General features: G+C 36.6%; 1 protein-coding gene across 1 annotated transcript; it reads right to left on the bottom strand.

Annotated features, from left to right (window-relative positions):
- Positions 1-1043: 1043 nt before the first annotated feature.
- On the bottom strand, positions 1044-15679 carry LOC133879699 (flowering time control protein FY). Its single transcript, XM_062318400.1, has 18 exons — positions 15220-15679; positions 14399-14490; positions 13193-13261; positions 12937-13041; positions 8853-8948; positions 8677-8759; positions 8463-8534; positions 8300-8397; positions 7768-7827; positions 7616-7676; positions 7445-7532; positions 7268-7331; positions 6973-7051; positions 5420-5509; positions 4064-4152; positions 3176-3684; positions 2118-2354; positions 1044-1514 (listed from the first exon to the last, which is right to left on the bottom strand). Exons 1-18 carry the CDS (start codon positions 15482-15484, stop codon positions 1443-1445), a joined length of 2229 nt encoding a protein of 742 aa, XP_062174384.1. The 5' UTR covers positions 15485-15679; the 3' UTR covers positions 1044-1442.
- Positions 15680-16328: the final 649 nt, after the last annotated feature.

Raw genomic sequence — 16328 nt, 5'->3', positions numbered from 1 at the left:
TCGCTCTCAATTGTTTTGATGGTTTGTTTAAAGTTCATCCTCTGCAAACCAACCATTGCTAACACGATGCATCGATTTACTTGAATGTAATCCATAACTAACAATACGCTAGAATCGGGACAACATGAATTGGCAAGGAATTTTCTGACCTAACAAATTTGGGTCCATCGGAATTGAGCCTAATTATCGAAGTAGCTGTAAAATACAAAAACTCCCTAAAATTATGATGAGTACTTCTGGGATTCATTCGGATGAACAGCTTTGGGGGCAGAATTTACTCCATCATGACACAACCTCGTTATAATTAGGTTTAAAGTGCAAGGTCAATACGTCGTCTATAACCAGCTATTATGGTATGCCTTGAAATTACCGTAATCAACTGTCCACCTATGGACACCGGTAGAAACTGACGTGACAATTCACATCAGCTATAAAACAATTAAATTTACTCATCAAATTTTATTGCTAATGTTTCACCCATATGGCTTCACGTGACACTCATGAATTGCATGTGCATTTGTAAGAAAATTGTATTAAAGTCGGACTACCTAAAACATTTTTTATCATCCCAAATCAAAAAAGATTGATTTTAACCTTGAAAACAAAAGACTACTTGTTATATTTTAATTTGTATTATGACTAGATAAGTGATAAAATTATAGAAGATACAAGAATATATACGACTTATCTGTTGACTTTCAAGCGTTAGATATGGCCATGATCACAGATATGAGATATGTTAAATATTGTTTGCCGTAACGACAATTAGGCAGCGCACTAAAACTAACCGGGGTTGGCTTGGGTCCAGTTTCAATTGGATCTAGACCAATTGAGATTAACGTGTCTCATAACAGGGTACAAGACAAGTGTGCCAATAGCAACTGATCCAGTTCCAACTGAAATGCTGAATCCAAACTAACCTTAGGGACTATACAACAACTATTCAATTTGTCTAACTTGCTTTGGCCAAAAAAAAGAAAAGAAAAGAAAAGAAAAAAAAGTGCTTTGCAGCAATAAAACGCAAAAAATGGCCAACATCAGAATATAGCAAATAATGATCATTAGCATGAACAGAGTCTACAGCAAGTTGATGAGCCATGTAACTCCTAAAGCCCAAAATCAGTACGCCGGCGGAGTTTTTGGGATTGGCCATCCTCATCCCAACCAGCCGTATAGCAAAACCAGATGAGAATCCTACCAAACTAGCAAATATATCTAGCTCATGAATCTTTAGCTCAGCGAAAGCCATCTCATCAAATATTTGAAAGATATCATAGACTAAACAAGTTAATAATTGATGACCAAAAGAACAAAAATAAGAAAAAAGGAAAGGGCAAGATGGGAGGATTAACACTGATATGAGAGTTGTCCAAGAGAGATTGCTTTCCCTTCTGACATTAGACGGCAGCACTTGCGAGGCGATAGTCTGGCTCAAGAATGGTCTACTGAGGTGTTTGGCCGTGCGGCGGTGGACCTTGTGGTGGGTGTGGAGGCATACCAGACTGACTACCAGACTGCAATAAGCAGGAGTTTGACACATTAGCTCTACTAGACTAATCTACAAACACAAGCCTAATAACCGGAAACTCAAGAAATAGAAGAACAAAACTTTTTTAAGTTGAGCTAAACATTACTACACAATGACATAACACATATCGATCGGTACCCTTTACCACTTAAGAGCGCAGATCTTCCCTTTTCTTTTAGGGCAAAGGTGGAAATAACACATTGAAGTAGTAGGCAGGAAGTGGTAACAAACACCTCAAGCGAAATAAGCAGTGCCATGCAGGGGTCAGTGTTACTACATTCAAAATGATGAAAGATCCTTCCAAAAGGAAAGCATCCAAACGTGAGACCACCTTAAGATAGTTTTTTCATGTATATATAAATATAGACTTGGGGTGGGGTGGGGTGGGGACTCACACTCTGATCCTTCAGTAATATTTATAAGTCATATGTCCACCAATATTATTTTTACCTTTATATACAAAGTATTCTTGGTTCTCATTTCCAATCCAAGTACCACAAAAATCTACATTTTTGCTTTGGAAGAGTCCACCACAGCAAAAAGAATAATAATGAGCAGTTAGCAAAGGCAAGAAACCTCTCTATATTACCTGGTAGGGATTATACCCTGGCATCATTGACATTTGTCCAGCTTGTGACCGGTTAAACATCCCACCCTGAGGATACATTTGGGGCCCACTTGCATTTGATGGGGCCTGCATATTTGGCAAGCCATTCGGAAAACTTCCAACTGGTGGAGGTGCTCCACTTGTAGATAAAGATCCTGAAGGCATGGGGTTCAAGCCCATAAAATGGCCTTGCGGTAAATTCATTGTACCTTGCATCCCCTGAAGCAAGAAATCCTTTTTGTTAAGTACCGACTATGGAAATATTCAAACATGAGAAAACACTCGGTAAGCAACACTCCTAAAACTAATTTTTGTGAAAAAAATGTCAGCATGCCATACCAATTAAAAGGTCACAAGGGTATTTTGTAACTAGAAGTTATTGGAGACCCACGTTGGTGAGTAATGACAATACAAATTCATAAAGATAACATTTTGAAAGTATAAAATTATTCCAAAAGCTACAGGCCGTGTCAAATTACAAAAATTAATCTTGATTTTGTCACACGCAACAATAATGTCCATAAAAATTCAATACCACAGCACATGGTATCACCTATCCACAGAAAATAACCTAGTGCAGAAAGCCTCATAGCTTCTACTCTTAAAAAGAAATAGCCAAGCGTGACTTGGAATCCACCCTTTTAAAATTGTTTAGTTTGAGGGGGGTACACCTTTGAGTCAAAAGATAAAAATGAATTTGCTTGAATACCATAAATTTGCCTATAGAAACAAACCATCCCTTTCATTAATTTACATATAATCTTCAGCAGGGGAACAAAACAAAATGCAAAATGGAGTTTTTTAAAAAGTGATCTAGCTTGAGGCCCTTCATGGCTTGCATTAAGACTGGAGGGGGGAAATTGTCCTGGTAATTATTAAGCAACACATGCAGAGATATAAACAAACTATTTTTCTTTTCATTTTTCCTTTTTCCATTTTTCCCTTTTGAAGATAAACATTCCCTCTCTAGTTAGTGGTCAATGGGAACCTGAATTTTAAAAGATTAAAACAAAAAAGTAAAGCAGTGCACAAAATCATACCACTGGACCAGGCATAGGCATCGATCCTGGGATTGATGAAGGCATACCAAGTGGGGGCATTTGGGGTGGAGGCCGAGATAAATGGGGATGCGGAAGTAAGGGCATATGAGATGGAGGCTGTAGCTGTGCCATATTTGGAGGTGGCATAGGCAAAGCGGACATTTGCTGTGGGAGTCCCTGGTGTTGTTGGTGATGGTGGTGTTGTGGGATCTGCTGTGGATTTTGTTGATATGCCTGCTGCTGGTTGGCAGCAAGAAGGGAGGGATGTGGACCAGGAGGGAGAGGAGGTGCCCCTAAAGGCATTGAACCTGGAAGAGGCTGTTTTTGCTCTCCCTGAGCTGATGGATCTAGAGATGGAATAGACAATGGCATTGCAACTCCAACACCAGGAATGGTTCCTTCATTTCGAGTCAACCCAGGAGGAAATGGTCCAGGAGTTGTTGGCCCTTCAGGTACCGGGAAACTACCAGTCATGCGACTACCAAAAACAGGGTTTTGCTCACCATAACCTGATACAGATGAAAACACTAAGAATGATGAAAGATGTTATCTTCAAGTTTGGCTATTTCTACCTCAATTATGAACTTTGAGAATATTTATGTCTGCTCATAGGATTGTATAGCATACATTCCTATAAAATCACAACACCTGAAGAAACTGCTCAAGCGCATTGAGAACAGAAAATTAAATCTTCCATGAACTCATGAGTCATGACAATGGAAAGTGTTGACCTTCCATTGGGCATACAATCCCAGAAGTCAGATTTAGAATATTGAGCCTGGTAGCCTCTACTAGAGAAGGCAAAAGGGTCATATATCTTTTGCTCTCTCCCTCTTTTTTTTTTTTTTTTTTTTGTGGGGGGGGGGGGGGGGGGGGGTGAGTTACTACCTTGGGTCTGACCCATGCTAAATTTATCGCGAGCAGTGTCCCCAGGCCTATTTCTGCACCAGAACTTTGTTGTGTGATCATTGCTACCACTGCAGAAGAAACTATACAAGTTTAGTAATTGATAGGGCAGCCACAGCTTAACAAACAGCTGCAACTTGATGATATATGCACCAATATAATATTAAAAAAAAAAAAATCAAAAGCAGCCCTCTGATGGTTATACTAAAAACACGTACAACATGAGGCATTTAATAGAGCTCCTCTTGATTTAACTTCTACCAAAGCCTCTTCGGGTGGTAGATTTATTCGCTTGCTGATGGACGGGTGGTCGTTCATGGAGTGCAGCTGTGTGGAAGATGGTCCCTTGTTGTCTTTTGTGGTGCTTGTGGAGGGAACGCAATGATAGGCAGTTTGAGGACAAAGAAAGAACCATTGAGGAACTCATTTCCTTTTTCTTTCATTCTTTTTACTCTTGGTCGGCGGCGTTCCTCGCACCTTTATCGTTTAGTTTTAATGATTTCCTTGTATTGTTTTCTTCTTCTTCTTCTTAGTTGTCTTTCTTGTATACTTCATATGTATTTGATTGCGCTTTGCGCTTTTTAATGATATTTCTCTTACTTATCAAAAAAAAACTTCTACCAAAGCCTGCCTAACATGTATAAAATTATCGTGAAAACTTAAAAACTTGTTAGTTCCACAATTGTTTTGTTCATTTATATTATTCAAAAAAAAAAAAAGCATCTCATTGGACATCTCTATAGCCTGGCAACTCATTGCCAGAAAAATAGTTTAAGACAGGCCGTGGCCAACAAGGTGTTGTTTTCTAATTTTCTACCCAAGAGATTTCTTTCAATAGTTGATTCATTTAAAAAGGCATTTAAAGAAGAAAGCAACAAAGCAATTTGGTCATGCCCTAAAATCACCAGTATATAGAATTGAATTTAATGATGCCTAAACACAAGTTATTGAGGTATGTATAAAGCCTAGTCAGATGGCTTTAGAGCAAAGCTATGTGCGTATATTGTAATCTTTTTCAAGCGAGGATTTTATAGTCCAGGTGTTCTCTTTTTAACTATCAATTCTTTCCTTGGTTAACCATAGTTTCAGTTTTGCCAATGTCCGCGAGTTCTCTAATTTTCTTTCTCCTTCATAAAGGAAATAAAGTAATTAGATGGTGTACTATATTTACATGTATCATAAGATTCCATAAATCAATTTTGAAATCATATATTCTGTTAATACTATCAACAATCAGGAAAGATGACAAAACAAGGCCACTGAAGAAGATTATTCATAACTTAAAACATAAAAATGAGGACTGGACAAGATGACAATAAACAAGAAGACTGAGTTCACCTGCAAAGAAGATATCCTATAGGATGCCATGCAAGGTCCCACACAGCATTATCATGTGCATTAGGAATTTCTACCTGGGGAGTTTCATGCCTGCACATGAGAAAAAGTCATAAGAACAAATTACTTCCAAAATTTCCACCAGGAATGATATACACAGCATCAAGCACGAAATAAACCCTAAAGAGACCAAAGAAACTATGGTTTTAAGAAGATGGTTAGGTACGATCACCCATCTATTTTTGGTCATACAAAAAGGTGTCACAATGAGGAGAGCCAAGGCCTATATATTATCTACACGAAACTCAACGTTTACTAGTTCTTCACTTTTCCTGTATTAAATGTGATTGCTAATTGTTGCTCAGGAAAAGATTCCTAAAGTAACCTTCATTGAGATAGATATTAACAAGTTCTTATATTCTCACCTCAAGATATTAACACTTATTAATTCATATACTTTAAACATCTTCATATTTTCCAGCTTCTGTCATAACTATAATTGATCAAAGCAATCATATATAGATCCTAGTTAAATAAAATCCAATTTCTTTTGCTCTTTTTTAGTGCTCATCAGATATAGATACTGTATACCATACTTTCTTTTTTTATAAGTAAAAGAAATTCAATGAAAACGCGAAGGCACAACTCAAGTACACGAGAAGTATACAAAAGAAAAACACCAAGAACTATATGCCATACTATAAGAATCCAATTATTCTCTTGCCATCCCCTATTGAACAAAAATCTGAATGAATTTCTGTTGGCAAATAAATTCTTTCAAATCATTAGTGACAACCAGTTAAACATAAAAATTAATATAATTCACTGTGATAATGTTATATAGAGTGATATTGCTGCAAATTTCTCACTAAATTCATCTTAATCCACCTTCAAGGGGGTTTTATTGTATGATGGGGGGTTACTTTGTATCTTGGGTTTTATTGTATTATAAGGGGTTCTATTGTATCTTGGGTGTTTGATGGGGGGTTTCTATTGAATCTTGGGTTTTATTGTATTATGGGGGGTTACTTTGTATCTTGGGTGTTGGATGGGGGGTTCTATTTTATCTTGGGTGTTTGATGGGGGGTTATTATTGTATCTTGGGTTTTATTGTATTATGGGGGTTACTTTGTATCTTGGGTGTTTGTTGGGGGGTTTCTACTGTATCATGGGTGTTTGTTGGGGGTTTCTTTTGTATTTTAGGTTTCATGTGAGTTTTAGGTGTTGTGGGTATGTAGTTTCTTATGGGTTTTCTTGGGTTTTTCATGTGGGCTAGCTGAGTTGCTCCTGTGTATACTTCATGTGGACTTAGAGGCGCCTTATGCTTTTTTAATGAAATTTTCTTACTTATCAAAAAAAATATATAATGCAAATCCAAATTAAGTTGATGAATTGCAATAGGTTTCCTGCCTCCCTATGAATGTTTCCTTTGTAAAATATGCTCCGAGCACTACAAAGGAGACAACTGTGGAAAAATTCAAGGGGCACAATGAGTTTTATGCAACCAAAATAAAAATAGAAAGAAAAAGAAAGTGCTCTGAATTAAGAGAGTTTACCCGACAAGCCAATGGAAAATGGACCCGTCAAAACTCCCACTGACAAAGTATTCTTCATGAAATGGATGCCAAGCCAAAGCTAACAATTAAAAACCATAATGCAGCATAAGTTTTAATCTTTTACAAAAAAACAGTTATCATACAAAATAAGTGTGCTAGTGATGTTGGTCTGCCACTAGCCCATCACTAGCCTACTGCCAATGCAAAAGCATCACAAACCTAACTTTAGTCCAATACCCAAATAAAAATCAAACTTAAGCATTATGGTTTGCATCAGGAGAAGGATGTCACTAACCAGTCACATCTTTCCTATGCCCACGGAAAGATTCAAGCTCCTTCATAGCTCTAATGTCATATAGCTGCAAATGCAAGATGCAACATCATTAGAGAGAGAGAGGGAGAGAGAGAGGCTATACCCAAAAAAATGGCAATATAGGGCTAATAGAACATTTTAAAAGAACATGTTACCAACCTTGATGATTTGATCCTTTGAAGCAGTTAGCACCCAGTTACCATTTTGGTTCCATTTGACACAAAGCACCACATTTTTGTGGCCATGGCTGGAAATAAAATGTATGAGGCGCCAAAAGAATTCAACTAATAAACTAGACTGCAGGTTTAACAAAGAAGATATTGTACTAACAATGAACAAAGCTCTCTTCCCGTTTTAGCATCCCAAAGTTTCACAAGGTTGTCTTTCCCACCTATACAACAACCAATCAGACAGCGATAAGATGGAAATTACAAGATACATGAAGATTTTAACGAAGTTCACAAAAGAACTGTAGTAAACACCTGAAACTAGCAGAGATTTTGTAGGGTGCCAGTCAACACTCTTCACATCCCAACCATGGCCTGCCTGAGTTCAAACCCCACACAGAAAATTCTTAGGTTATTCATGCACATACAACATATATAGCTCTAAAAGAATTACTAATGGATTCCCCTCAGATTGTCAAAAACTTGAGCAAGAAGCAATTTTACATGCAAGCATGACTAGATTTATCCCTGTTCAGCTAAAGAAGTCTTGAAAGGGGTAGAACAAGTTTTCTAATCACATGACCAAGCTTCATCAAGCTTTATTTATTTGACGTATAGAACGTAAATTTACACAGCGCACTATATTAAGAAACTTCAGAAATGAAGCATCATAGAGACATGTATGAGTCGCCTTTGTTTAAATGGAGCAAACAAAGGCATGCTTCTTGCCATTGCATCTCTTCAGTAGGAGATGAATCAGACATAACTGCACATTCAAGAATCAGTAAAATGTTCTAGCAGTAAAAGTCCACCAAACACATTCTGATGAGTATTCAAAGCACATTACCAGACAATGAACGCTCTTCTTGGCACCGAGCAAAGTCCCAAACTTTAACAGTAGTATCATCTGAGCAGGAGCAGAACTTCAGGTCTGTCCTACAGAAGCTGTTCAAGTAGTCACTAATTAAATGCCTCAAGGAGAATATTACCATAGCAAATATATTAAATACCTTAAGTCCCTGACTGATTCTTTATGAGCAGATTTATTGGCCTTAACGTTATTCATGTTATTCTGCCAATACCTGCAAGTTCCCACCAGTATCGGCCAATACATTTGTAGATTAGAATCACGTTGTGTTTCCATACAACAAAGTTCATGTAATGTATAAAAATAGGTTATGTGGCTGAACAGCACTGCAAATTCTATGAAGCAAGTGTACTTACTTTATTGAGCCCCCATCATCACCAGAGACCATCCAGTTGTCATTGTGGCTCCATACCATAGACCTGATGGCTTGATCATGGGCCTACACAGTCGGAATATTCCAAAAGTCATCAGTATGGCTTCATTTGAGAAAAAAGAGTTAACATGTAACGCAATACATTTATGTATTATGTACCTGAAGAATCATTTCAAAATTAAAGGACTGTCCATTCCAAAGAGTGAATTCCCCACTTTGAGAGCCTGTGATTAGTCGTCTCCCAGTAGGAGTCCACTTTAAAAGATGAAAAAAAAAATTAATAATAATAACACATCAGAATGAGAGTAACTCGGTTAACGTCAATCCAGTGAGATAACTAAAATTAAAAAGAAAAAGAAAGCACTCCATTAGCTCTTCTAACAATCTAAAAAACAAAAAACCAATTAGAAGAAAGTGAAAAGTAGCTGAAAATGCTTTGTTGGCCCAAGAAATTGGCAAAGATTATTACAATGAGAAAAGCCTATGACTCTTAATTGGGAACTCATCATTCATTGTTTGATTGCCGTGGGAATACCTATGAAGTTTGTGAATTGGGTTAAGGAGTGCATCACTAAGCCTTCATATACTACTTCTAGAAATGGAAGTCTAGGTTTGCGGCAGGGTGATCCATAGTCATCCCATCTCTTTTTTCAGTCGCTTTGGGTTGTCCTAGGTTATGCCTGATCGGGTGGTTGATTTGTTTGCATGCTGGTGGATGGGTGGGAGCTCTCAGAGTGTTGTTGTGTGGAAGATGATGCCTTCTTGCCTTTTGTGGTGCCTTTGGAGGGAAAGAAACGATCGAAATTTCGAGGACTGAGAGAAGGCGTTGGAGGAGCTCTCTTGGTGAAGAGTTTTATTCTCTTTATAGTTTATCCTGGACAGCTATGTTTATAGCTCTCTTGGTGAATAGTTTTAATGATTTTCTTGTTCTTTTTTCTCCATCTAATTAGGTGTTTCTCCTGTGTACCTTGTTTGTGCTTTACGCTTTTAATGATATTTTGATTACTTGACAAAAAATAAAAAGTGTCTAAACTTCATCCCAAGTGCTCAAATCTGCATATCACCCATTTATTTCTTGCAGATGATCTCTTAATGTCCTCATCAGCCCATGTGAAATGTATAACTGTTATTTTTGAGGTGCTTCATCAGTTTAAGAGGCTAACAGGATTGACAACAAATGTTTAGAAGAGAGCCATTTCCTATGTTGGAGGATTCAATGCAGTAATGAGTCAAATTTCAAGAATAATACAGTTTAAAGAGAGTTTATTGCCAGTTAGATAGCTAGGGGTTCCTCTCATTTTTGGAAATTTTAATTCAGCGGCTTGCAAAGGCATTGTTGGATAGAATTACAGCTCGAATAAATTCTTGGGCCTCTAAAAAATTATCTTTTGCAGGAAGACTCCAATTGCTAACTTCAATTCTTTTTAGTATTCAAGTTCACTTCTCAAGTCTTTTTATTCATCCTAAAAGGTTATCAAGGCTATTGATTAAAAATTTAATATCTTCTTGTGGAACGGTTCTGATCAGTCTGTTGTAGGAGCAAAGGGGTCTTGGCAATCAATTTGTATTCCTAAAAAAGGTGGTCATTTGGGTTTAAAGAGAATAGAGGATTAAAATAAAGCAGCAAGATTGAAGCACATATGAAATATTTTGGCTCAGGCAGGTTCTCTGTGGTTGCGAAGAGAAGATAATTCTGGTATATTAAAGAATCTTCAAACAGTTCTTGGTTCTCAAAGAAAATTCTGAAACTCATGACGATTGCAAGATCTTTTTTGCATTATGCAGCAAGGCATGGGGAAAATTTTCTCTTTGGCACGATTGGAGGCATCCTCTAGGAGTACAGTATGAAAAATTTGGGCATACAGCAGTGTGATGCAACAAGTCACATGGATGCAAAACTCTCTAGTGTTTTGGTTGATAAACAATGGGTTTGGAGGCGAAAAAGATTATAAGATTTAGTGTGAATAAAGAGTTTTCTTCATTCTATCCAGATTGGTGGTTTTGATAAACCTTCTTGGTTGCCCTCTAAATCAGCTAAATTTACTACATCTGAAACTTCTTTTTTTTGATAAGTTTACTACATCTGAAACTTGGGAAGCAATTAGATTCAAATTACCAATAGTTGCATAGTGGAAAATTGTTTGGTTCTCGTGTTCAATCTGAAAGCATGCTTTTATACTTTGTTTGACGATCAAAAATAGACTTTCTACCCAAAATAGGTGCTGAAAGGGAAATATACACTCTAAATGTGTGTTCTGTAGAAACTGTACTGAGAGTGAAGATCACCTCTATTTTGAATGTGGATTTACTAAAAGACTGGAAGGAAGTAATGAGAAAATGTATGTGGGGTGCTTGTGACACGGATTGGGGATTGGAGAAGTTAAAAGGAAAAGGGTTAAGAGCAGTAATATGCAAGCTGGTACTGGGAGCAAGTGTATACAACATTTGGTTGCAAAGGAGCTGCAGAAATTTTAGAGAGCAAGCATTGTCTGAAGAAAGCATAATGAAGGCCATTTTATGGTATGTAAAAAATAGTGTCTTCTAAGAAGGGTTTTAAAAATTCTGTGTTGAATAGAGTTCTTTGTTTTGAATGGGGAATTGCCCTCTCTATTTTGAGTGATTAGTGTGCTGTAACTTTTTGAATTGTAATGGTGTTGAATAGGTGGTTTGGAGTGAGTTAGAAGTGCTAAGAAAGATTGTGAAGTAGTTTGCTGTGTATTGAACATCATTACTTAATGGAATGACTTATTCATCCGAAAAAATATGAAAAGTGAAAAGAAATTGTGTTCATGTCTTTGTAACACCAAAAAAGAGCCCATCTCTTATTCATAGACAGAAAAACAGAAAAGCGCCAGATCCAGTTCAAAGAATTGTTGGCATTTATAAACTTAAAGTTGTCTCTCTACATGACCAACATTCACCAACACAAAATGCAGTAAGCCTAAAATCTTATGTCACCAACAATACAGTACACAAGAATGATCCATAAAACCATACCAATACAGTCTAATGAAAATAGTTAACATGTCGGCATCAAATATGAATTAGCATGTACGAGATAACTGGTCTCACTCAAAATAACTCCATATTGATCAGAAAAGATTCATGGATGACATTAATGCACATGCTATTTGCTTATATTTTGCAGTCTTTTCCGTTAACCAAAAAGAACAATAGATTAGAGCAATAGAATGTAGGACGTGCTGTTATAAATGACATAACATGTAACTTCTGACTTCAAGTATGCCAACAGACACTTAAGGCAAATCTCACAAGTAACCCTTTGGGAGTCAGCATTGTATCCTCGGATGGTCATCTTAGAGTCAATTTACCGATAAGGATTCTGCTGGTGAGCTAGTGAATGAAGATGCATTCCATTTAGAGCTGAGTCACATCCAATTAGTATTTTTCAGCACCACTGCACTTCTTTCTTATTTGTTACCCTTTTTCTTGTATCACAATGGACAGAATATTCTTAAATAAGTAATAAATAATTTTATTGATATGAGAAGAAACTCAAGTACACAGGCTGTTTACAAGACATTCTCTTAAAGAGTTAAAATATAACTTAACGTTATCTACAAAAGCAACAAAAAGATACAGGAACCCCTCCAATGGCCACAGAACATTCATCCAAAGAAACAAGTAAAATTTAAGTTTACGCCTTTGAAAGTAAGATTGTTCCTTCTCCAAATTGTCCACATAAAGCAAAATGGAGCAGCCTTCCAAATGAAGCTCTTTTTATGCTTCTGAAACATCCTTTGCCAACTAGAGTACACATCTACCACCTTCTTTGGCATTTTCCAATGAGCCCAAAGGCAATGAAAAAAACGAAAAAAGGACCATAATTCTCTTACAAAAGAGCAATAGATAGATAACACATGGTGCTGCAAAACACAGTCAAAGCCATGTCCAAGCTACCTAGAGCAAGCCATATTAGTAGGGTTTTTCTTCTCCATGTGAACTGTAGTTAACACTGTTGGCATGTTTAGAAAGTCTTTCAATATGTTGGTGTCTCCATGAAGCATGCCAAGGCTCACACACTTGTGTTGTTACACAGATTAAAAGACAAACAGCTAAACTGCTTCTACAAATACCAGTAACTCCAAACTCCAAATAGAAAACTTCAACACTCTTAATGAACAAAGGTAGAAGTTATCACATTAATACGAAAACACACAGTTAAGACAAAATTATAGAGGGAAACATATAATTTGGAGAAAATTGGTTCAGTCTAGCTTACCAAAACCCGATTAATCGAACAACGGTTTTTGTTCAAAGATGTATGTACAAATTTTGCAGTAAAGCTTGTAGATGGATTATCTGAATAGGCAACTGTTGGCAACACCTGTACCAAGGATTAACATAAGTTAAAAATCTTATTATACGGAGAATATGTACCAAGTTGATAATAATGATAACACCATCATCATGCCTCCAGTCAACATGTTTTTCCATATGGCAAGTATAATATTGATAAACAACGGCAACTGACTGACATCAATAGCTGCTGCAGGGGTAGGTTGCAATGTTGTTCTATCCCTTGAATCTCGCTGCCACATTCGAATCTGCAGAGTAGTTGATTGGAAATATTAAGTTACTTGAATCTCAATAAATAAATAAAAATAATAATAATAATGATAATAATAAATCCTAAAACAACAAGATTATTTTTTTTATTTTTTTATTTTTTGATAAGTAACAACAAGATTATTGATAACAACATCCAATGAAGGGAATTGGTGTCTGAAAAGGAAAATGGATACATCCATCAAAAAGCAACTTACTTATTCCCAGGAAATAGCAAAGAAACTGTTGTTTAAAAAAAATACATTGAGAAATCAAGAGTTACTGAACGAGGAAATACTTCACACCCATCATCAATATAAACCATCTAAGAAACAACAAAGCACTGCCCTGATGCTAGGAGATGATAACTGTTGACAGAGAAAGATGAGTAGTAAATTCCCAAATGTAATAACAGATTGCAGAAACGATTTAGTTTAAAAAGGGTTACTTATGCCAGTTAATCCATTTAAAACAATGATTTCTCTCTAAGTGTCATATATGATTCCTCAGTTCGGGAATCAGATCCATTTAAAACAATGATTTTTCTCTAAGTGTCATATATGATTCCTCAATTCGGGAATCAGATCCTTAAAACAACTCCAATCCTTCTCCCTCCCTCCCTCCCTCCCTTCTTTAGTTTCAAAAAATAGCAAAGAATATGCGCATCATTTTCAATTTGTTCAGGCACATACCGAGCCATTTAGTAATCTAAGAATTTCACAAACACATAATTAGTTACTCTTGTGATCCTACAACAGGCAACTGCATCCCTTAGATAAATCTACCTTTAGACATAATTTTATAGCATTATAAGTCAAATTTAATGCAATTGCAACCCCTGTAAAATTAGCATTATAATTCAAATTTAAGATGGTAACTAATGATATCATCTCTAACAACCTGTCCACCACAATCAGCACAATCGAACGATAAAGAAGTAATCCCAAAACCATGCGGCCCAACAATAAAAAGGACTCTTCTGCATCACTATCCAACACAATTAGGTAGCAAAGTGCAACCAAGACCACTAACAACACATATGAGCTCTTGTCGAAAATGGAAAAACAATGTTATTTTAAGTTAAAATATAACAGAATATGAGATATACAACTTATCCTAGAAAATATGTTCATTACCTGCATATATCGCACAACAGTGCTAGTATAATCAACTGCCCTCCTTTGAGTAAGCTTTCTCATTCTTTTTGCAGCAAAACTATCACCATGAGCTGCTTACAAACAAATGCGACCAATAGACTGTTAAAATATTAATTAAACAATTAAATTCACAATTTTTTATTAGCTTAAGTTTTTAAGATAATTGGTTATGTTTTGACTTATCAAAAAAAAAAAGATAATTGGTTATGTTTTGTAAGAGAAATGCTATACACAACACCTTTATCCCATTATGTTGAATTAACAGGGTGGTGTAGCCCTTGTTGGAAAATATCCAATGGCTACTAAACTCTGTCACGTCAGCACAGTAGAGCATAGTGGAATCAAAGTTGGATAAAGTTGTGGTGTATATCATTACTCATAATACAATATCAACCTTGCCTCCACAATTTATCTCTTTCCAATTAAATAATGCTAGATACTATACTTTATCCCACAATTGTCCAACAATGCTGATGTGGCACTACAAATCAACCATTGGATTTTTTTTTTAATTTAATAAAGATTAATCCGAGGGTTAGTCAGACGTGTCACCTCAACAATGTTGGACAATTATAAGATAAAAATATAGTATCTAGCATTACTCAGTAAATATTTCATATACGGGGCTTATTGAGAGCCAGCGTGTTAAAATATTAATTAAATAATTAAACTTAGCCAGAATAAATGGTGATTTAATTTATACTAATCCTTATGATATAAACTATCAACATTTTGCAGCAAAATTATATCACTACTGAGAATAATTTTAAATGTATAAATGCAATGTGTAAAGGCCTTACCGTCGAAAGGAGGAGGAGGGTTTGGAGCGGAGGGGTGGTGATATTCTGGGGCGAGAGTACTGGAAGAGGCTGAGGGCTGCCTCATCATCAGCGGAGGCGGAGGGGGTGGGCCCCGGTGAAAGTCCCCACCCTGCTGTTGTTGCTGATTGTACTGTTGCTGTTGTTGTTGTTGTTGCTGCTGCTGTTGCTGTTGCTGTTGCTGCTGCTGCTGCTGTTGCTGTTGCTGTTGCTGCTGCTGCTGTTGAGGATCAGCACCGTACATCATCTTTGCGACGCAATTAGGAGCCTAGAGCAAAGAGAGGGAGAAAGAGAGATTGAGAAAATGGTACGCCTTGGGCGGAGAACACTGGATAAAACCCTAAACCCCCGAATTTTGCTCGGCGGAGATACGACTGAAGAAGCGGGAAATAGGGAGATGAGAATTGAGAAATGAGAAGAAAAGAAAAGAGTGTGGGTTTGCGAGTGCACGTGACTTTAAAGGGTCAGCAGTATTCTTACTTTATATATATATATATCAAAAGGTTTTTTACCAAATTAAGTCGAAGAATTCCTTCAATTCACATTTTTATTAAAATAATAAATGTGAAATGGTTGGCATATATTTGGAATGGGGCCAATGGACCATAATTAGGGATAAGTAATAATTGGAGAGAATAATTATATACTTCACACTTATTTTATTACAATGTAACATATTGACAAATATGACTTGAATTGAATGGCTCCTTTAAAAAAAAATTATACTTTCATTCAGGTTGGAGAATCAACACATACTTTCATGGAATAAAACCTGTTGGAGAAATAATCAGCTCCAAAGACACGTGGGCTTAAGGTAGTATCGGGGGCTGAGCCCATTGGGTTGACCCGACCAGATTAAACTTAAGTACAAGACCATCCATTATCTCAAAAAAGTCGCATATCCCAAATATATCAAGATAGACTTCTATCCCATTAAATATAGGATAAGGTACATAATATAATGACATTAGCTAAAGAGAGTGTCCTATCTAGCTTTGACTCTACTACCCAACTTGAATTCTATGAAGATAAGATTAAAGGCTATGTGATCTAGGACTCAGACTCCTAATCAGATGATGCTCCAAGTATTT

Source organism: Alnus glutinosa, chromosome 10 (assembly GCF_958979055.1).
Source record: "Alnus glutinosa chromosome 10, dhAlnGlut1.1, whole genome shotgun sequence".
Lineage (NCBI taxonomy): Eukaryota > Viridiplantae > Streptophyta > Magnoliopsida > Fagales > Betulaceae > Alnus > Alnus glutinosa.
The sequence above is the reverse complement of the archived record's forward strand: the minus strand, read 5'-3'. Positions and strand labels throughout refer to the sequence as shown.

What these genes read in the sequence shown, in the direction of transcription:
- LOC133879699 (XM_062318400.1), bottom strand. Translation starts at nt 15,484, where the DNA reads ATGATGTACGGTGCTGATCCTCAACAGCAGCAGCAGCAACAGCAACAG. An exon ending in AGAAGAGCGTTCATTGTCTG is followed by an intron (nt 7,828 to 8,299) that starts GTAATGTGCTTT and finishes GAACTCAGGCAG; the next exon opens with GCCATGGTTGGGATGTGAAG. An exon ending in CAGGGTATAATCCCTACCAG is followed by an intron (nt 1,515 to 2,117) that starts GTAATATAGAGA and finishes TGCTTATTGCAG; the next exon opens with TCTGGTAGTCAGTCTGGTAT.